The sequence below is a fragment of the Mycothermus thermophilus genome (assembly GCF_041956435.1).
Source record: "Mycothermus thermophilus strain CBS 625.91 unplaced genomic scaffold VTJ04scaffold_1, whole genome shotgun sequence".
Taxonomy (NCBI): domain Eukaryota; kingdom Fungi; phylum Ascomycota; class Sordariomycetes; order Sordariales; family Chaetomiaceae; genus Mycothermus; species Mycothermus thermophilus.
The window spans coordinates 1,104,209-1,120,417 of record NW_027191427.1 but is presented as its reverse complement, the minus strand read 5'-3'; the positions used below and the strand labels follow the sequence as shown (position 1 = coordinate 1,120,417).

General features: G+C 56.7%; 6 protein-coding genes across 6 annotated transcripts; 2 read left to right on the top strand and 4 right to left on the bottom strand.

The window, feature by feature from the left end:
* Positions 1 to 18: 18 nt before the first annotated feature.
* Positions 19 to 5,421, bottom strand: VTJ04DRAFT_393 (uncharacterized protein; the record flags this gene model as incomplete). The annotated part of the gene is made up of 2 exons (XM_069361883.1): positions 19 to 2,127; positions 2,185 to 5,421. 2 exons carry the CDS (start codon positions 5,419 to 5,421, stop codon positions 19 to 21), a joined length of 5,346 nt encoding a protein of 1,781 aa, XP_069223003.1.
* A 1,865-nt stretch (positions 5,422 to 7,286) lies between these two features.
* VTJ04DRAFT_392 (uncharacterized protein) lies at positions 7,287 to 8,781 on the bottom strand (the record flags this gene model as incomplete). The annotated part of the gene is made up of 3 exons (XM_069361872.1): positions 7,287 to 8,135; positions 8,222 to 8,556; positions 8,622 to 8,781. 3 exons carry the CDS (start codon positions 8,779 to 8,781, stop codon positions 7,287 to 7,289), a joined length of 1,344 nt encoding a protein of 447 aa, XP_069223002.1.
* Positions 8,782 to 9,226: 445 nt separating this feature from the next.
* Positions 9,227 to 10,324, bottom strand: VTJ04DRAFT_391 (uncharacterized protein; the record flags this gene model as incomplete). Its single annotated transcript, XM_069361861.1, has 4 exons — positions 9,227 to 9,624; positions 9,679 to 9,758; positions 9,810 to 9,918; positions 10,294 to 10,324. The coding sequence occupies 4 exons, from the start codon at positions 10,322 to 10,324 to the stop codon at positions 9,227 to 9,229; spliced, it is 618 nt and encodes a 205-aa protein (XP_069223001.1).
* Positions 10,325 to 10,349: 25 nt separating this feature from the next.
* Positions 10,350 to 12,162, top strand: VTJ04DRAFT_390 (uncharacterized protein; the record flags this gene model as incomplete). The annotated part of the gene is made up of 6 exons (XM_069361850.1): positions 10,350 to 10,392; positions 10,459 to 10,817; positions 10,886 to 11,080; positions 11,133 to 11,179; positions 11,235 to 11,537; positions 11,592 to 12,162. The coding sequence occupies 6 exons, from the start codon at positions 10,350 to 10,352 to the stop codon at positions 12,160 to 12,162; spliced, it is 1,518 nt and encodes a 505-aa protein (XP_069223000.1).
* A 974-nt stretch (positions 12,163 to 13,136) lies between these two features.
* Positions 13,137 to 14,180, bottom strand: VTJ04DRAFT_389 (uncharacterized protein; the record flags this gene model as incomplete). Its single annotated transcript, XM_069361838.1, has 1 exon — positions 13,137 to 14,180. The coding sequence occupies one exon, from the start codon at positions 14,178 to 14,180 to the stop codon at positions 13,137 to 13,139; it is 1,044 nt and encodes a 347-aa protein (XP_069222999.1).
* Positions 14,181 to 14,448: 268 nt separating this feature from the next.
* On the top strand, positions 14,449 to 16,209 carry VTJ04DRAFT_388 (uncharacterized protein; the record flags this gene model as incomplete). Its single annotated transcript, XM_069361827.1, has 1 exon — positions 14,449 to 16,209. One exon carries the CDS (start codon positions 14,449 to 14,451, stop codon positions 16,207 to 16,209), a length of 1,761 nt encoding a protein of 586 aa, XP_069222998.1.

The following is a 16,209-nucleotide window of genomic DNA, read 5'->3' as shown; positions in this document are numbered from 1 at the left end:
GCCCAACAAAGTCCAACTTTACACGTACAACCAAGGATCCGAATTCATCCGACTCTCCTGTGACTGCCTCCTACTATGCCCCTGCTCCTGGCTCGCCAATCCCAACCCCTCCTCGACACTCCCGAGCACCTCCCTATCACCCCGAATACTGCTCCCGGCATCATCCTCGGCGCCCTTCTCACCCGCCCGGCGCTGGCTATCCACCAACGGCCCCTGGACGAGCTCGATATCCCCAATTGTGTCGTTGAACACCGAGATCAACGTGTTGAGCACCGTCATACGGTTCCACTCGTGCCTGGTGCGCCAGATCACGTCCATCAACTCGCGGTAGATCTGCTCGAGCTGCTCCACGCTACAGCCCGACGTGTGGTCGGCCAGGGTCTGCAGGAAGCGGAAGACGCTGCCCTCATCCAGGACGGGTTGCTGAGACAGCGGGGTGCCCGAGTGGTGGAGGTGCGAGGCGGGGGTGTGGTGGCTCTTGTTGCTGTGGGGGCCGCTTCCTCCGGCGGCAGCTGCGGCCGCGGCCGCGGCAGAGGGGTGAGAGCCTGAGCCGGCGCTCGAACGCGGCGTGTGGGTGCCGGGACCACTGCTGTTCTGAGTGCCGTGGTGGCTGTGGTTGCTGCCAGGGCCGTCGTCGTTGAGGAGGTTTCCGAGACTGGCGACCGAGGTCTTGTGGGGAGAGCGCTGCGTTGATGGGGGGTTATCTTCGGGGATCCGCCTCAGACCAGAGGCGACACTTCCTGGCGGACCCATGGGCAGGCCCATGCCCGGAGGCGGATGGAGGATGCCCTGGGCCATGGCCGCGGCCTGGGAGTGCGGCCACTCCTTGCCGCTGGAACTGGACTGGCTCTGGCTGAGGCGCAACTGGCCGCTGTGCGGCTGGCTCTGCGAGTGTGATTGAGGCAGTGTCTCGGGCAGCTCGGTGGTCTCATCAGGGTTGTGCGACACCCCGTTGGTGTGTTGTGTACTCCAGTTCCCGGATCTGTGGGTGGATGGCTCCGATGTCTTGGTTGTTGAGGCCTCATTGATGATGGCTGACGGCGACACACCAGGAGGAACCGTCATGACTGCAGAGCGCTGAGAGAACTGGGTGCCAGCCGTGGCCCTCGTGGAATCACCAAGCGGCGGACGACCAGGCAACTGAGGCCACTGCGGAGAGACGAGATCGGGTCGCGGGCCTGGGATCGGCTGGGTATCTTCGTCCGTCCCACTCATCCGCACATCCTCGCCGTCCATGCGAGACGTCGAGGTGCCGTTGGTCAGGCGGTTCGAGCTGCTCGTGTCCGCGTGTCCGTTAGACTTGGGGCTGGGGATCGGCTGGAACCGGGCCTGGGTGGTAGTTCGCGTCATTGGGAGTCCAACGCCTACCGGCCCTTGAGAGTCACTGTCACCATCACCCTGCAGATCTGACTGGACCATATCGACGACAGCTTGAAGCGCCTTCTTCTTGCGCGCCTTCTCCTCGGCTTCCCGAGCCCGCTGGATCTGCCGCTGGTAGATCTCCTCGAACCGGATGCCTTGGGCGGAGAGCTGCAGGTTGATGTCATGCACATCAACTTCCACATTGGTGCGCAGCTCGTTGGCCTTGAGAGTCCTATCGCGGTCACCAATGTTCTTGGCGTCAAGGTACAGCTTGTTGATGTCGTTGTAGAAGTCAATGGGGCGAGCATAATAGCCGTTTGCCAGGCGTTCCTCAATGGTAGTCGTCTCAAGATTGTAGAAGAATTTGCCAGTTGCCGTCTCCCGAATGCCCTCGACACCGTCCTTGTCCTTAGCAATCTCATACGGTCTCGGCTGGTCGATGTCAGGCCGCACATAGTTGGGGTCGGCCTCCTCGAACAGGTAGGCGATCTGTGAGAAGGGAATGACAGGCTGCCTGAACTTTCGGTACCGCCGATGAATCTGGTCCATGATGGGCTGAAGGCGCGTCTTCAGGATGTTCAAATGATGCAAATCTTGCTTGCGTTGAGCCCGGATCTCCTCCTTGGTGAGTTGCCGCGGCGGCGGCGGAGGCGCAACCGGCAGATCCTCAAGAACCCTCTTCTTGCGGTTCGTGGGATCAGGGAACTCATTGGGAGCCTTCCTGAGGTGGCTGATGATGTTTTCGAAGAATTCCAACCGGCATTCCTGGTGTGCGTTGTTAGTTTTTGACAAACCTACTCTTATGATAGGATCGTTACGTACCCTGTCAGGACGCTCGACAACCGCACGGTTCTTCTTGGAAAACCCGAACAGCTCCTTGAGAATCTCAGGTGCCAGCTGCTCGGGAGTGCAGTCGGCGGTCGCAAGAAGAAGAACAGGATCAGACGGCGGGATGCTCCGGAGGAGCGTGGTGAGAGTTGTGATAGCCATCTCGGTAACGCTCGCCCACCAAGTGTCGATGCTTGGGATGAAGACGACGCTAGGTTTGTGGCGCTTGACTTCTGTGAACCGGCTAACGATGACCTGCTCCATGGGTCTGCCGTCGCCGAGGAGGGTCGCGAGGTCCAAGGTCTGGACATGGACGCCCTCCAGGTGGTGCAGGATGGCAGATGCGAGATAATTCTGGCCCATACCCGGCGCGCCGGAGATGAGAAGCCGAGGGCGGAAGATGCGGCAGCGCTCGAACTCTTGGTGCATCGCCTCCCTGCCAAAGCCGTGGTCGGCGTCGTCATACGGCTCGTACATGGCTTCTTCGAGAGCGGTTGTCTTCTTGGGGCGCGGCAGGATATCATCGAGGACCTTCAAAATCGCCTGGTACTGGTTCCTCAAAAGCGGCTCCACTATGCGCGGCAGGGGAGAAGCACCAGACGAAGTTGAACGCTCCGACGATGGGATCATCTTCTTGATCGAGAGCATAAAGTCGGTGGCGTGGATAGTGATCTTATCTGGGTCGACCACAAGCTTCTCCTTGGAGTTATAAATCTGCGGATATGTCCTCTGGATCGCATTAAGCGCAGCTTCTGTGCAGAGAGCCCGCAGATCAGCACCGCCATAGCCTTTGGTGTTCTCAGCAAGACTGTCCTTGAACGCGTCCGAAATACCCCAATCCTTGGTATGGATATCGATGATTGCGCGGCGGGCCTCGAGGTCGGGAAGAGGGAAGTAAAACTCGCGGTCGAAACGGCCAGGACGACGGAGTGCGGGATCGATGTTGTCGGGGCGGTTTGTCGCACCAATAACGATGACTTGGCCGCGATTGTCCATGCCATCCATCAAGGCCAGCAGCGTTGAGACGATGCTAGCGTGGATCTGCTCCTGTTTGCTGGAACGCACAGGTGCGAGGCCGTCGATCTCGTCAAAGAAAATGATGCTGGGCTGCGTTCTCCGGGCTTCCTCGAAGAGCAACCGCAGCTGCTTTTCGGCCTCGCCTACCCACTTGCTGAGGGCATCGGCGCCCTTGCGCATGTAGAAGCTGATCTTGCGGCCGCCAGCACCTACCGAATTCGCCAGGGCTCTGGCGAGCAAGGTTTTACCCGTGCCTGGCGGGCCGTGGAAGAGAACACCCCGGGGAGGAGTGACGTGGAACTTCTGGAACAGTTCAGGGTACAGCAGCGGGAGCTGGACCATTTCCTTGAGCTGGTCAATGTGGCTCTGCAAACCACCGACCTTGCTGAAGTCCACGGTCATATCCACACCAAGGGGATCAGCGTCCGCGAAAGCTTTGGCGTTCTTGACTTTCCCAACCTGCGGTGTGGCGACTCCAACGCCGTCGGTGCCGGCACCGACTGGGTTGAACAGGCCAACGTTCGGACCCGCCGTGGTCGGCGTCATGCCAACAAGACCCGATCTCTGGGCCATCTCATCGTCGCTGCTATCCGAGTCCACGCCGCCGGTTGCACCGGTACCCCAGGGACCGCCGAGGAGAGCCCCAGGGCCTCCGCCTCCACCAAATGGACCGTATGTTGTGTTGAGTGGCCGCTCCCAAACGCTCGAGGCGCCGCCCCTTCCGTTCCTGCGGTTTCTTGCTGGGGTGGTCGCGGGTTCAGCATCGTCATCGTTCTCATCCAACTCGAGCGCGAGGGCGTCGATCGGAGGGATGCTATAGTCGACGGGCTTCGTGCGGCGCTTCTTGGATGTGCGGTCCTCATACTGGATCGACGGTGACCGACGACGGCTGCGGCGAGGGCGAGACCTGGAGCTCTCCCTAAGCTCCTCCAGTTCTTCAGCCAACTCATCCTTGTCCAACTCGATTTCGTCGTCGCCAGAGTCGTCGTCCTTACGACGGCGCTTGCGACTCCGCGCACGAGTGCTACGCCCTCTAGGCGTAGGAGTTGACTCGCCATCACCATCGTTCGATGCAGCTGTCTCAGAAGCGTCACCATCGTCGGAGTCGTCGCCAGGCTCAAAGTCGCTACTCGGCTCCTGCGTGCTCTTCTTCCTAGCAGTCGACCGGCGTCGAAGACGACGTCCGCCCTTGGTAGGCTGATCCTCTTCCTCTTCGGCGGCCGCCGTCTCTTCAGTTGTCTGAGCCGCAGTGCCCTTGGCACGAGAGGCGCGGGTCCTTCTGGTGATAGGAGCATCGTCCTCGTCATCGTCATCCTCAGCCGGGGCCTCGGGCTGAGCCTCTTGCTGGTCTTCCATGTCGGCATCCTGGGGGGCATCCTCCTCTCCCGGCGCGTCCTCGCCTTCCTCAACAGCCTGACCTTCGTCGTCCTCGTTCTTAGTGAGGCCAAGTTCGTCAGGAGAGCCCATGGGGTGATCGACATCTTCTTCCTTGGGGTCGGTTTCTTGAGTTGCCTCCTCAATTGGTGCCGGTGGCGCCTTGACGCTCTTGGCTCCCCGGGTGCGAGTGGCCCTAGCGAGGGCTTCGGGGCTTCTGCTGCGCGAGTCGCGCGCCGGCTGGGCGTGTCTCCCTGAGTTCGACAGCTCCATCAATGGCTCTTCAATCTCCTCGGTTCGAGCCCGTGTGCGACGGGTCGGCGGCGGCGGCGGGGCGGGCTGCTCCTGCTTTCCTCGCGTCGCGGCGCGCTGCGATCGGGGATTCATCTTAAGGACCACAATCTTCTTTGGTCGCTCGGGCGATGGCTTCTTCGGTGTAGTGTCCTCGGGATCTTCGTCGCCCACCGCATCCGAATCTTGGATAACGTCCTCGTCTTCACCGTCGTCGGTGCTTTCTTTGTAGGACGGGTGCCTCGCAGCGGCCTTCCTCATCCTCCTCCCGGTGGCCGTCAGGGGCAGGTCCTCATCCTCTTCGTCCTCGTCGTCGTCGTCGTCCTCAACGAACGAATCCTCCTCAACGCTATCGGAAAGCTCGTCGTCGTCGATATCGGATCCTCTGTAACGGTTGGTTCTCCTCTTGGGCCTAGAACGCTTGTTGGTCGAGCGTGTCTTTTTGGCACTCCGGGGGACCCTCTCCTCGGCTGGATCGAAGTTCTCGTCTTCCGAGTCTGACTTATTGGGGTCAAACCCCTCGAGAGGATCGCGCTTCCGTTTGACCATGGCTGCAGTTGAAAGGTGCTAGGTGGCGAGAAAGAGCGCAGGTCGAACAAACTCAATGATCGCGAAGCCGGAACGGACAAAGTAGGTCAGACACGGCGCAGGAATGTAATCATTGACAGACAAATCGGCTGAACCTTCAAGTGTCAGCTCGCATCCAAAGAAAGACGAGCGAAAAGCCTGGATGATGGCAAGGGCGGGGGTTCGCGGCACCTACACTTTTCCGCGATGCGACGCGGGTTGTGCAGACAGAATCAAGACCACGCGATCGCTGTGATTGTACCAAGGCTCGGTGGAAAGGACCGATCAACGTGTGGCCGGAAAGAGCTGGAGGAGATCGAAACGTGGGAAGAAAGGAATGGCCCAGGAGACACCAAAGATGTGGCCGGTCGACGGTCTCGCAGTCAGGAGGGAGCTGAATGAGCAATAGGCTCAATAGCCAGAACAAAATGAAGACAAAAAACCCAGTCCACGAAACACAATAGTCTATAGGATTGAACTCCTGGTATTGTGCATTCGGGTTCAGATTGAATCCAGACAACCCGAATGGATTTTATTTTCTGGTTTGACAAGACGAAGCAGAAGTCGATGATGCCGGACCAAGCGAGGGAGGGAGGACAGGCCAGAACGAGATGTTCGCGCGTTGCTTGCTCCTTCCCACTCGCGCGTCCCCGTTGGCCAAGAACTGGGCGTCTTGGGCCCAGTGTGTCGTCCAATCATAGTCCAGTCTTACCTCCGAAAAGCGGGGCACCCACCCTGCAGGCAGCAGCAGCGACGCCCTTCGAACCCGTTCGCCTCCCAAAAGAGGAGGGAAACTGCCAAATCTCCGCAACTCCAAAAATCTCGTCGCAAAGTCATCGCGTCCAACTCATTCAAATCCGAACCCATCCACAACTCCAAGATGCACTCATCATCGGACTCAGCCCTCCACAAAACCATAATGTCAATCCTCAGGATTAGTCCGATTCATTTCCCCATCTTGTAACCCCAAAGTACTACCTGCGCAACCACAATGCCTCGTCGCAGATCTGTGACTTTTTTCATCCAAGACGCGTCTCAAAAAGAGAATCACAAGCTCACATCGCGTCGAGGGGAAATCGATGTCGTCATAGCCTCATGGGTGTGTGCGTGTGTGCCTGTGTTGCATATGATGGACCGTTCCGGCGGGACAGTGGAGAGGGTTGGGGGACGCCGCCGGGTTCCCCACGTGGCCGATGCGGCTCAAGCCGACAAGGTGGCCTGGCCTCGGCGGCAGCAACGGCAAATGCCCTCTGGCCTGTGCGAGGAAAAGAGTGTGTGAAATGCTCGCAGAAACGCAGGGTTTGCTGGTCTGTTTTGGCTCAGATATCGGATCCAGGAAATCTTGAAAGAACACCACAAAACCATCCCAAACTTGCACATTCATGAATATTTGATGAGCCTACATTACAAGACTCGAATAATTTTGTGTATCAACTCGAGTTTTATTCTGTTTCACGAAGTGTGTACTGCCAAAAATTGGTGGTGTTGTGTCTTGTGTTGTCTGGTTGCCCAGATTGTTTGGAACAATCCAAATCTGGTAATGCCAAGGATAGCGGGGCGTGGGCAAAATGGAACACGCAGGGCAGGGAAAACAACGGAATATGAAATAAGAGAATGAGACAAAATGAAATGGATTGGAAACTGGAAAAACACCGTATATAATGCGGCGGTTAGGAAAGAAGACGGACACGATAATCCTGAAGAATACACCACAGAAATCGAGTGGACAAGCAAGAAACCATCTCATCCATGCAGAACATGATGTCCACAGAGTACGATGCACAAGTCCTGCTACGGATGTCTCTATGACCTTCATGTACATACAAAACTCCATCTCTGCTGATCCCTCATTTCCTCCTCGTAGGCAGCCTCATCTTCGGGAATTGCAACGGCAGCGCCAGCTTCGCAATATGCTTGACGTTATCTCCCGCCTTGGCCTGCTTGATGCGAGCACCAATCTCCATAAAGTACTGATTCATCTGCTTCTGCTCCAGCTTCAGGTCCTCGCGCAGGTCGTGCGTATCAACCTCGAAGTTATCAATAATGCACGCAAACGCGCAGAGGTGCGTCATCAACAAATCAATGTGCTCCTTGCGCATGACGCCACCGTCCGAGAACTTGCGGCGAATGTTCTCCACAACCACCTCGGGCGCTGGCGCCAGCGCCTGGCGCAGCACGTCGCGCTTGGCAACGGATTTGGTGCCGCGCTCCCGTCCCTTGGTGGTCGTCGAGTAGAAAACAATGACCCAAAGCATGTACCGCAGCAGCTTGAGCCGCTGCATGCCGTCGTCTTGGGTGTTGCTGGCCACGCGGACGATGCGATGCGCGACGAACCGCGCGGGCACCTCGATCGCCTGCTTCTTCTTGACCTTGTCTTGCCAGTCCATGACGGGCACGGCGTTGAGCACCTCTGCGCCGATGATCTGCGCGGGCACGTACACGTCCTGGATGTCCTCCGCGTCAAAGTTGCCCCGGGGTACTGGCCGCGCGGCGTCGACACGGGCTTGGAGCTCCTCGCGCGTCGCCATGTGCTGGCTGGAGTCGCGAATCGTGTCGACCAGCGCGATGTCGTCTTCCTTGAGCTTTCCGCGGGAGCGGTCCGCCAGCATCTTGTTCTCTGCCACAGCCCGAAGGGCTGCCTTGGCCTTCTTGGTACCGAATGCCTCGCCCAGATCCATCTTGGCCTGCGCAAAGTTCTGGAAATGAAGAAGGAAATGTTAGCATACAGCGCCATCCCGGGTTGTCGAACAAACGAGCGCCGGCGCATAAGTGTAATACGTACCGATCTGCCGGCACCAACCTCCAAGGCCTCTGGTGGTGCTTGCTTGGCCCGGGCTGTCCCGCGGACGGACATTTTCCTCGCTTGCACAATCTCCACCTCGCCACTCTTGGGGTCGATGATGGCGAGGAAGTGGTTGAGCACCTTGTCCACACTCCCGTGCCGATCTTCGCGCGCTATGTAGTCGACGCTACTGTGCGCTGCCGAATACAGAGCCATTTCGGTTGTCGGTGCAGCCGGGCCGCCGCTGCTCTTTCGCCGCTTCGCCGAGGGCTGGTCATCTTTCTCGTAGGCATCAAAGGGAAGGCCGCCAGGAAGATGGATTCCGGGGGCGATTGCTGTGTCGCTGTCAGACTCTTATCTCGCCGACAATATCTTGTGTGGAATTCGCCGATGTCCTTACCTACGACGGGCGGGTTGATCTCTGGCCTGTGAACTTTTGTGACGGAGAAGGCTGTGGCGATTCCAGATTGCTGCGACTGCTGGAAATCGACCTTCTTCTTTTCCGATTGAGGAGTTTCGATTTCGGATCTCCTCCGCTTCTTCGCTGCTGAGTCTGACATGGTTCTGGGTGTTCAATCGCTGTGCGCGATTGTCTGCAAAGCAAGTCGTTCTTAGGCCGCCACAAGTCCGTTTGGTAAATGGTTGAGATGGGGTGTCTGCCGGAACTTTTTTCTGCCGGCAGTTTTGGCGCAAGTAGCCTCACCGCCCAGACAGAACCCCACCACATGCCGTCTTTGGCAACTCCAAGTAAGTGATGAAGGAAACTTACCCACCACATGGCGGGGTGAGAAAACGACTGAAAAAATATGGAAAAGTAGAGGTGAGCAATGGTGTAGCATGGTCATTTTCTTTGTGCATTCAACTCCATCGTAGGTTTCTTCAACATCGTGAAGAGGCCAAGCAAGAGGGGAAGCGTCACCCAAAGCCTCTGCCTCGAATTCAAAGACATTCATGCATACACAATCAAGTTCACAATGGGACACGGTAGGGTCGAAGCCAAAGTCTTCAATTCCTGCGAGACGCGATGATGCGTACTCGCGATCCTATCGTGAGATGGCTCCTTCGAGTCCCGTAAACGCCTGCATTCCAGCTCAACCCTTTCGTTGACAGGCAACCAGTCATGACCGTGAACTCATGAAATACCGCCGAACCATTCCGTGCCCAGTGCATCCCATAAAAGCTTTGCCGATGTGCCTTGTCGTAATCGAGAGCTGGCATTATCGCGGGGCAGGTCCGGGCCATGCCGAAACCTTGTGGGTTGCTTGGTCGAGTCACGGTATCAAGACAGCGACGAGGCCTTCGAGGCGACCGTGATTGAAGTCGCAGTGCTCTGTCCGCTATCAAATGACTTGCTTTGATGCCGGCGGTCTGGCTGAGGTCGAGTGGGCATGGTCGTTTATTTGCTGCGGGGAGTTGTCAGTACCAAAGACGCTGGTCGGTTGAATGACGACAGGGACTTACGAGCGAGCCCTCATCTTTCTCCTCTTGCGCTTGAGGCGGCGAACGCGCTTCTTTCTCCACTTGGCTCTCATCTTGACTGCAGGATGTTAGTCGGTGGTGTTGATGCGTGGTGTGCAGCGCGACCTACATGTTACTTCGTGATGAGGATTTGCGTGATGGTTGTGTTGGAAGAAGATCAATTGGATTTTCGGGAGCGGGAGTTAAAACAAGAGAAACTAGGGCAGAGGGCAGCAGCCCTGTGGGGGGGGCGGGTCAGGTGATTACCCCACAATTGGCCAGCGGGCGCTTCCGGTTGGTCAAAGCTTGGCTGAGGAAAGTGGAGAGCTTCCGAGCCGGAGCTTCCAAGGTTGGGAGCAGTGGTACCTTCCTCTTGGTCGCTTTGAGATCACCACCTCACGACGCAAGGTCAGGGAAGGTTCATTACTGGGGCAGTACGAAGTTTCCGGTTTCGAAAATGAAGTGTCTGCCTGGGGATCTGACGATGGCTTTTTTTGCTTCCGTGTCGCCCCATGTACCTTAGACTCGAAGCTTTGATCTGTTCCAGCTACTGGAACTCTTATGATAATCCAACAGCTTACGGCGTATATGCCTGTTGACTTAAACACACTCACGTATCTCCAGTTCCCTTAGTGTCATTGTCATGTCTCTATCTGATACGGCTGTCGGGATGGTCTCGTGGACAAACTCGAGCACAGATCCTCCGGAACATGGTAAACCTTCTCTATGTCGTGTTGCTGTGACTTACACCCATCCTCCTCTGACTCTGCCCTTTTTAGGATCGTTCCTGGTGCTCCCAAATAAGACTGTTCAAGTCGGCCGCGACGTACAGAGGAACGATGTGGCATTCACGATTCCCGTTGTCTCGAGATGCCAACTAGAGATCTTCTCTCTCGTCGTGGACGAGGAATACAGCCATCCACCCCTCGTGTTCGTGCGTGACCGAGGCTCTGCGAACGGCACCGCAGTTAATGGCAAGGTCATTGGCAAGGGAGTGAAGCTCTCGCCATCGAGGCTCCTCATGGACGGGGATGTCATTACCATTGGTGACTATGTTCACTTGAAACTGACTTATATCCAACTTCTGAGCGCCTCGCCCAGGTACGCCCTTACGCCTCTGCAGCGACAGGAGGTCGAGGTAGGCAAACATTATAAACAAAAAAGGAGGTGAAGCGGCAAGCATATTGTGTAGCTAACATGGACCAGCTTTTCCAAGACCGATATGTCGTCACCGACCTGACAATTGGCGATGGCGGAAATGCTGTGGTGTACCTGGCCATTGAAGTATCAACAGGACAACATGCCGTATGTAAGGTGCATGACATCCGCCGATTTCCTTCAAGATCCAGGAAGGTTGAGAGAATTCGGCAAGAGGCGATCTTATTGAGCACGTTGGACCATGTGAGCATGCCAGACAAAGTGCCCCAAGCAGCGTTGCTAATTAACAGTTCAGCCCAACATTCTCCCAGTCAAGGCAGCGTTTGAGACATCAGATACGATGTACGTCATTCTGTGGACATGTACAATATCCCTCCTCCATTCTGACTTCCAACAGCTATGTCATCGCCGAGCTGGCGACAGGGGGCGACCTCTTCGCTCTCATGATACGATACAACCAACTTGACGAGATGAAGATCCGAGCTGTGCTCAGGCAAGTCTTACGTGCTGTTGCCTACATACACCAAAAGGGCGTCGCACACCGGGATATCAAGCCCGAGAACGTCCTGTGTGGTATCACGCCGTCGGCTCCATATCGCATCATGCTTTCGGATTTTGGAGACTCGGGCATTCCATTCAGACATGGCACCAGCCCTAACAGACTCAAGTCTTCTGTTGGCACTAAATTCTACCGCCCACCGTGAGTTGACCAGGCATCTCTCATTCTTCAATCATTTACTGACAGGGTTTTCAGTGAATGTGAAGCTCCGGGATCATCGCACGATTTCTCAGTCGACATCTGGGCCATCGGGATGATGACGGTCCAGCTCCTCCTTGGATACCAAGAACTTCCCGGTCTCGACACCGTGATGTTCCACAACCAGACCGAGATCGACGCTTACTTGGACGAGGTGTTCGAACAGATCGAGGAGCTACGCCAAAGCTCAATCTCTGGCATGGCTCGAGATTTCGTTCGGAAATGCCTGGTCTTTGATAGTGCTCAACGGCCCACTGCGCGCGACTTGTTTTACCACGGCTGGCTCCAGCACCCGAAGAGCGACAGGAACATATTCGAGAGACTCGAGGCGGACACGAACGCAACATGGAGACCGCAGCGGATCAAGTATCCTTTGATTGAGGAGATTGTAACCTCGGATGGGGGGTTGGCGAGCCCAAAAGGCTGGGGTGACGGGCCTCAACGGGAGGGGCAAGCGGCAATGAACGGCACGATATCGACGTACTTCGCTGCCCAGAACCGGAATGATGCACTGGCGTTGAGGCCCAAGGTTTATCCCGGACCGGCGGCTGATATTGTCGGGGCGTAGTCAGGATTGGGATGTGACAGGTATGAGGTGGATGTGTTGCTCACAACATGGGGCAGACATGTTCCCAAAAGAAAGAGTTCATGACATGTTCTTCGCTACATGTACGGAACCATCTTTGCTATCTGGAATAGCCGGAGGGATACATGGCGTCTCGGATAATCGGTAATGGTAATACTACCTGAGTGTTCCTGTAGCATCGTTCTCACCAAAGTGAAAGTAAGAGTGTAGGGCGGCTCTGCTATGACTTCGGTATTCGTCCTGGGTATAACGGACAGGCATCCAACTCAGATAGTGAATGATCCTGACTCCCTTTACCAAGGGGTCCGGGCCCGGCATGGAACAAAGCACAGTTTCGATTCTCGCTCCAACCTTACGCATCTCTCGCCTTCAGGTCAACCAACACAACGTCTGTAATTTTTTCGTTTGTTTTGTGTCTTTCCCATTTATTTTCAGAAATGAGGTTACTCGAAAAGAGCAAAAGAAGCCGAAGGAAAAATGGCAAAAAGTGCAAAACATACAGCACCCGGCATTCGCTGGTCGTCACCGACCCAACTACTACTCGGGCCCTCACAAGCTTAACTAGGGGAGAGCGGACGGGATCCCGTGCTTTCTTGTGGGTATGGCCGTATGTACTGGGCCCTTCCATGGGACTAGCTTATGTATGACATCTGCTGTTCGGTTCAGAGGATGAAACAAACCACAATAACATCAAGATGGGAACGACAACATTTCAGCGAGGAGATCATGCATGCAACAACATGGACAATGGAAAGATACGCACATTCAGAGCAAACAAATGCCATTGATTTGCAACCTTCCCAAAGGGGTATATGTATTGAATCCCACCAAACCAAACGCCAACCCTGTGCCTTTTACCCATCCATGGAGCCGGAGCATGCCAAATACTAACATAGGCGCTTATTAGTACACATACTGAACACATCTCCCCCATCCTATCCATCCACTCCTCCTCGTCAAACCCGTCCCGCCATCCTCGCCCTCCTCGCCTCCTCTTCCCTGACCGCATCACTCCTAGCAAGGAACTCCTGCCTCGCGGCGAACGAGTGCTTCGACCGGCCCGCCAGCTCCAGCTCGTCACGGATCCCCTCGCGATCGACAAAACCGGCCCAGTCCATGCGGCTCTTCTCGACCGTGTTAAGCTTGCGCGCCTCGGCCTCGGCGGCCGCCTTCTCGCGCGCGCGTATCCGCTCGGCCACGCATAGGTTGAGGTCTGTGCGGCGCGCGGTGAAGGTGGGGTTGGTCCCGGAGCTGGTGGTGTCGGGCGGCGGAGTGGGCTCGAAGATGGAGCGGAAGGCTTTGCGCGGGATGCGCTTGTTGGGCTCGGAGTCGGATGCGCTCGGGGTGACGTCCGCGTCGGGGTTCTCGGCCAGGTAGAGGCGGGCTTCCGCCGAGTCGCGGGGGACGAGCTTTTCTTCGGTGTGGACTTTGCCGGCGAAGTGGTAGGTGCGTTTGATGCGGATGAGGTTAGATTCTTCGGTGGCGGAGGGCTTCTGATCGGGGGGTTGCTGTTGCTGCTGCTGTTGTGGTTGGGAGGATGGCTTGGGGGTGGCGTTGGGGGGCTCTTTTCCGGGTTGGCGGACGACAGGAGTGCTGATCATTTCTGCCCAAAGAGCGTCGACATCGATGGTGACTGGCCCTGAGGCTGTTTTCATTCGTTTTTCTTCTTTCTCGGCGGCGCGCATACGGCGCGTCTTGATCAATGGTCCTTCATCCTCCTCAGCTTGCCCTCCCTTGTCGTCGTCCTCCTTGCTTGACTTCTTCTGTCGCTTCTTTCCTCGTTCGATTATCGCTTCGTCGCCCGAGTTCTCAAATCCTGCATCTTCAGCCTCGGCCTCTCCAGCTGCCCGTTTCCTGGTCGCGGGAGTGGCACTCTCCCCATCCTCGCCGTCCTCATCTTCCGAGACGGAAGACTCTTCTTCGGCAGGGGCATCGTCGAGGGCGAAGTCGGAATCTTCCTCAGACACATAATCCTCGTCCAATATTGGTTCAGCCTGCATTGCGGCGATTAGGCACGTCCTGGCGCCTGATGACGAAAGGACGCGGGTTTTATGGTTGCTGGGTGAAAGGACGTGGTTCAACGGCCGAGAGGCAACGAAATAATTGTGGGGTTCGGCACGTCAATCGCGGTCGAGCGCGGCGCCCAGACGGCGATGCTTGGGTAATCCTGTGCCAAGACATCAACGTCAACCTGCAGCTCCCAGCCTTTTCAGATTTATCTTCCTCTTGCCATCCTCTTCAATTCCCATCCACAACACATCCGCCAATATGAGTGATAGTGACAGCGACGACTATTATGTTCCGGAACCTCCGGTCGCCGAAGATGACGCTCTGCGAGCCTTCGTGCCAACCTCCTTTGGCAAGAAGGAGAAGGCCCCCAATGTCGCAGCCCAGATCGAACAGGCCCGGCGACAGGTAGCAAGGATCGAGAAACCAGAGAAGCCCCCAAAGAAACAAAAAGAGTCAGCCTCCGACAGCGATGCCAGCGACTCAGACGACTCGGACTCGGACAGTTCCGACTCAGATGACGAGGATGTTCTCGAGAAGTTCCCCGCGACACACGAGATGGTGCTGAAGACGCACGAAAAGGCTGTGACCACCATTGCGCTGGATCCTGCCGGATCACGTCTCATCAGCGGCTCGCTAGACGGCAACATCAGCTTCCACGACTTTGCTGCCATGACTCCCACCACACTGCGCGCCTTCAAGACCATCAATCCTTGGGAAAGCAAGAAATCTGCTTCTGTCGACTCTCACATCGTCCAGCACCTCGAGTTTAGCCCACATTCCGGTAGCGTCTTCCTTTGTGTTACCGCGCACCCGCAACCAAAAATCATGTCAAGAGATGGCGACATCGTGACGGAGTTTGTCAAGGGCGATATGTACCTGCGCGACATGCACAACACCAAGGGTCACGTTGGTGAGGTCATCACAGGCACCTGGCATCCAACAGACCCCAACCTTTGCGTGACGGCTGGTTCCGACAGCACGCTCAGGATATGGGACATCAACAATAAGCGGAGTCAGAAGGAGGTGATCGTCTTCAAGTCGAAGGCGGCGGGTGCAGCTGGACGCACCCGGATGACGGCCGTGGCTTGGGGTCTTGGTCAGGGCAACAGCCCGGTTATGGTGGCAGCTGCTTTGGATGGCTCGCTTGTCATGTATAACGGAAACGGCCCCTTTACTCGGCCGGCTGCAGAGATCAAGGACGCGCACCGTCCGGATACCTGGACTGGTGGCATTGCCATCAGCGGGGACGGGCGCATGGTCGTGACCCGCGGCGGCGACGGGCTGATCAAGTTATGGGACACTCGCAAGTTCAACAAAGCACTGGTCCAGGTCGAACATGCTTCCACATCGGACCGGTACCCCATGAGCAACATCCGCTACTCACCCGATTCACGACACATCATCACTGGTTCCGCCACTGGTGATCTACATATCCTCAACCCTGCGAACCTCCGGCCGGAGCTCGTCACACCCGTCACACCGGGCGTCCCGCTCATCTCAGTCGGCTGGCACTCCAAGCTCAACCAAATCATCCTTGGATCCGCCAACGCCGAAACGCGCGTCTTCTTCCATCCCAAACTTTCAACGCGTGGCGCGCTCGACGTCATGTCGCGCGCACCCAAGAAGCGGCATGTCGACGACGACCCGTCCTTCACCATGGACCAGAGCCAGCTGGGCATTTCAGCTGATGCGATCGTAACACCGGGAGCGGGAGGAGCCTTGGGCCGCAAACGCCGTGGTGGCGGAGCCGCCGGTGGTGGCTCACGCGACGCGTACCGCCCGCAGGTGAAGCAGATCACACCCTTCATGCGCAGCCAGCCTGATGAGAAGCACGTCGAGCAAAATATCCCTCTGAGCAAGATGCTGCATGAGGACCCGCGCGAGGCGCTGTTGAAGTATGCTGAGGTGGCCAAGAAGGACCCAGTGTTTACAAGCGCTTGGGCGAAGACCCAGCCTGTGACGCAGTATGCGGAGTTGAGTGATGAGGAGGAGCCCGATAAGAAGAAGCTGAAGAAATGA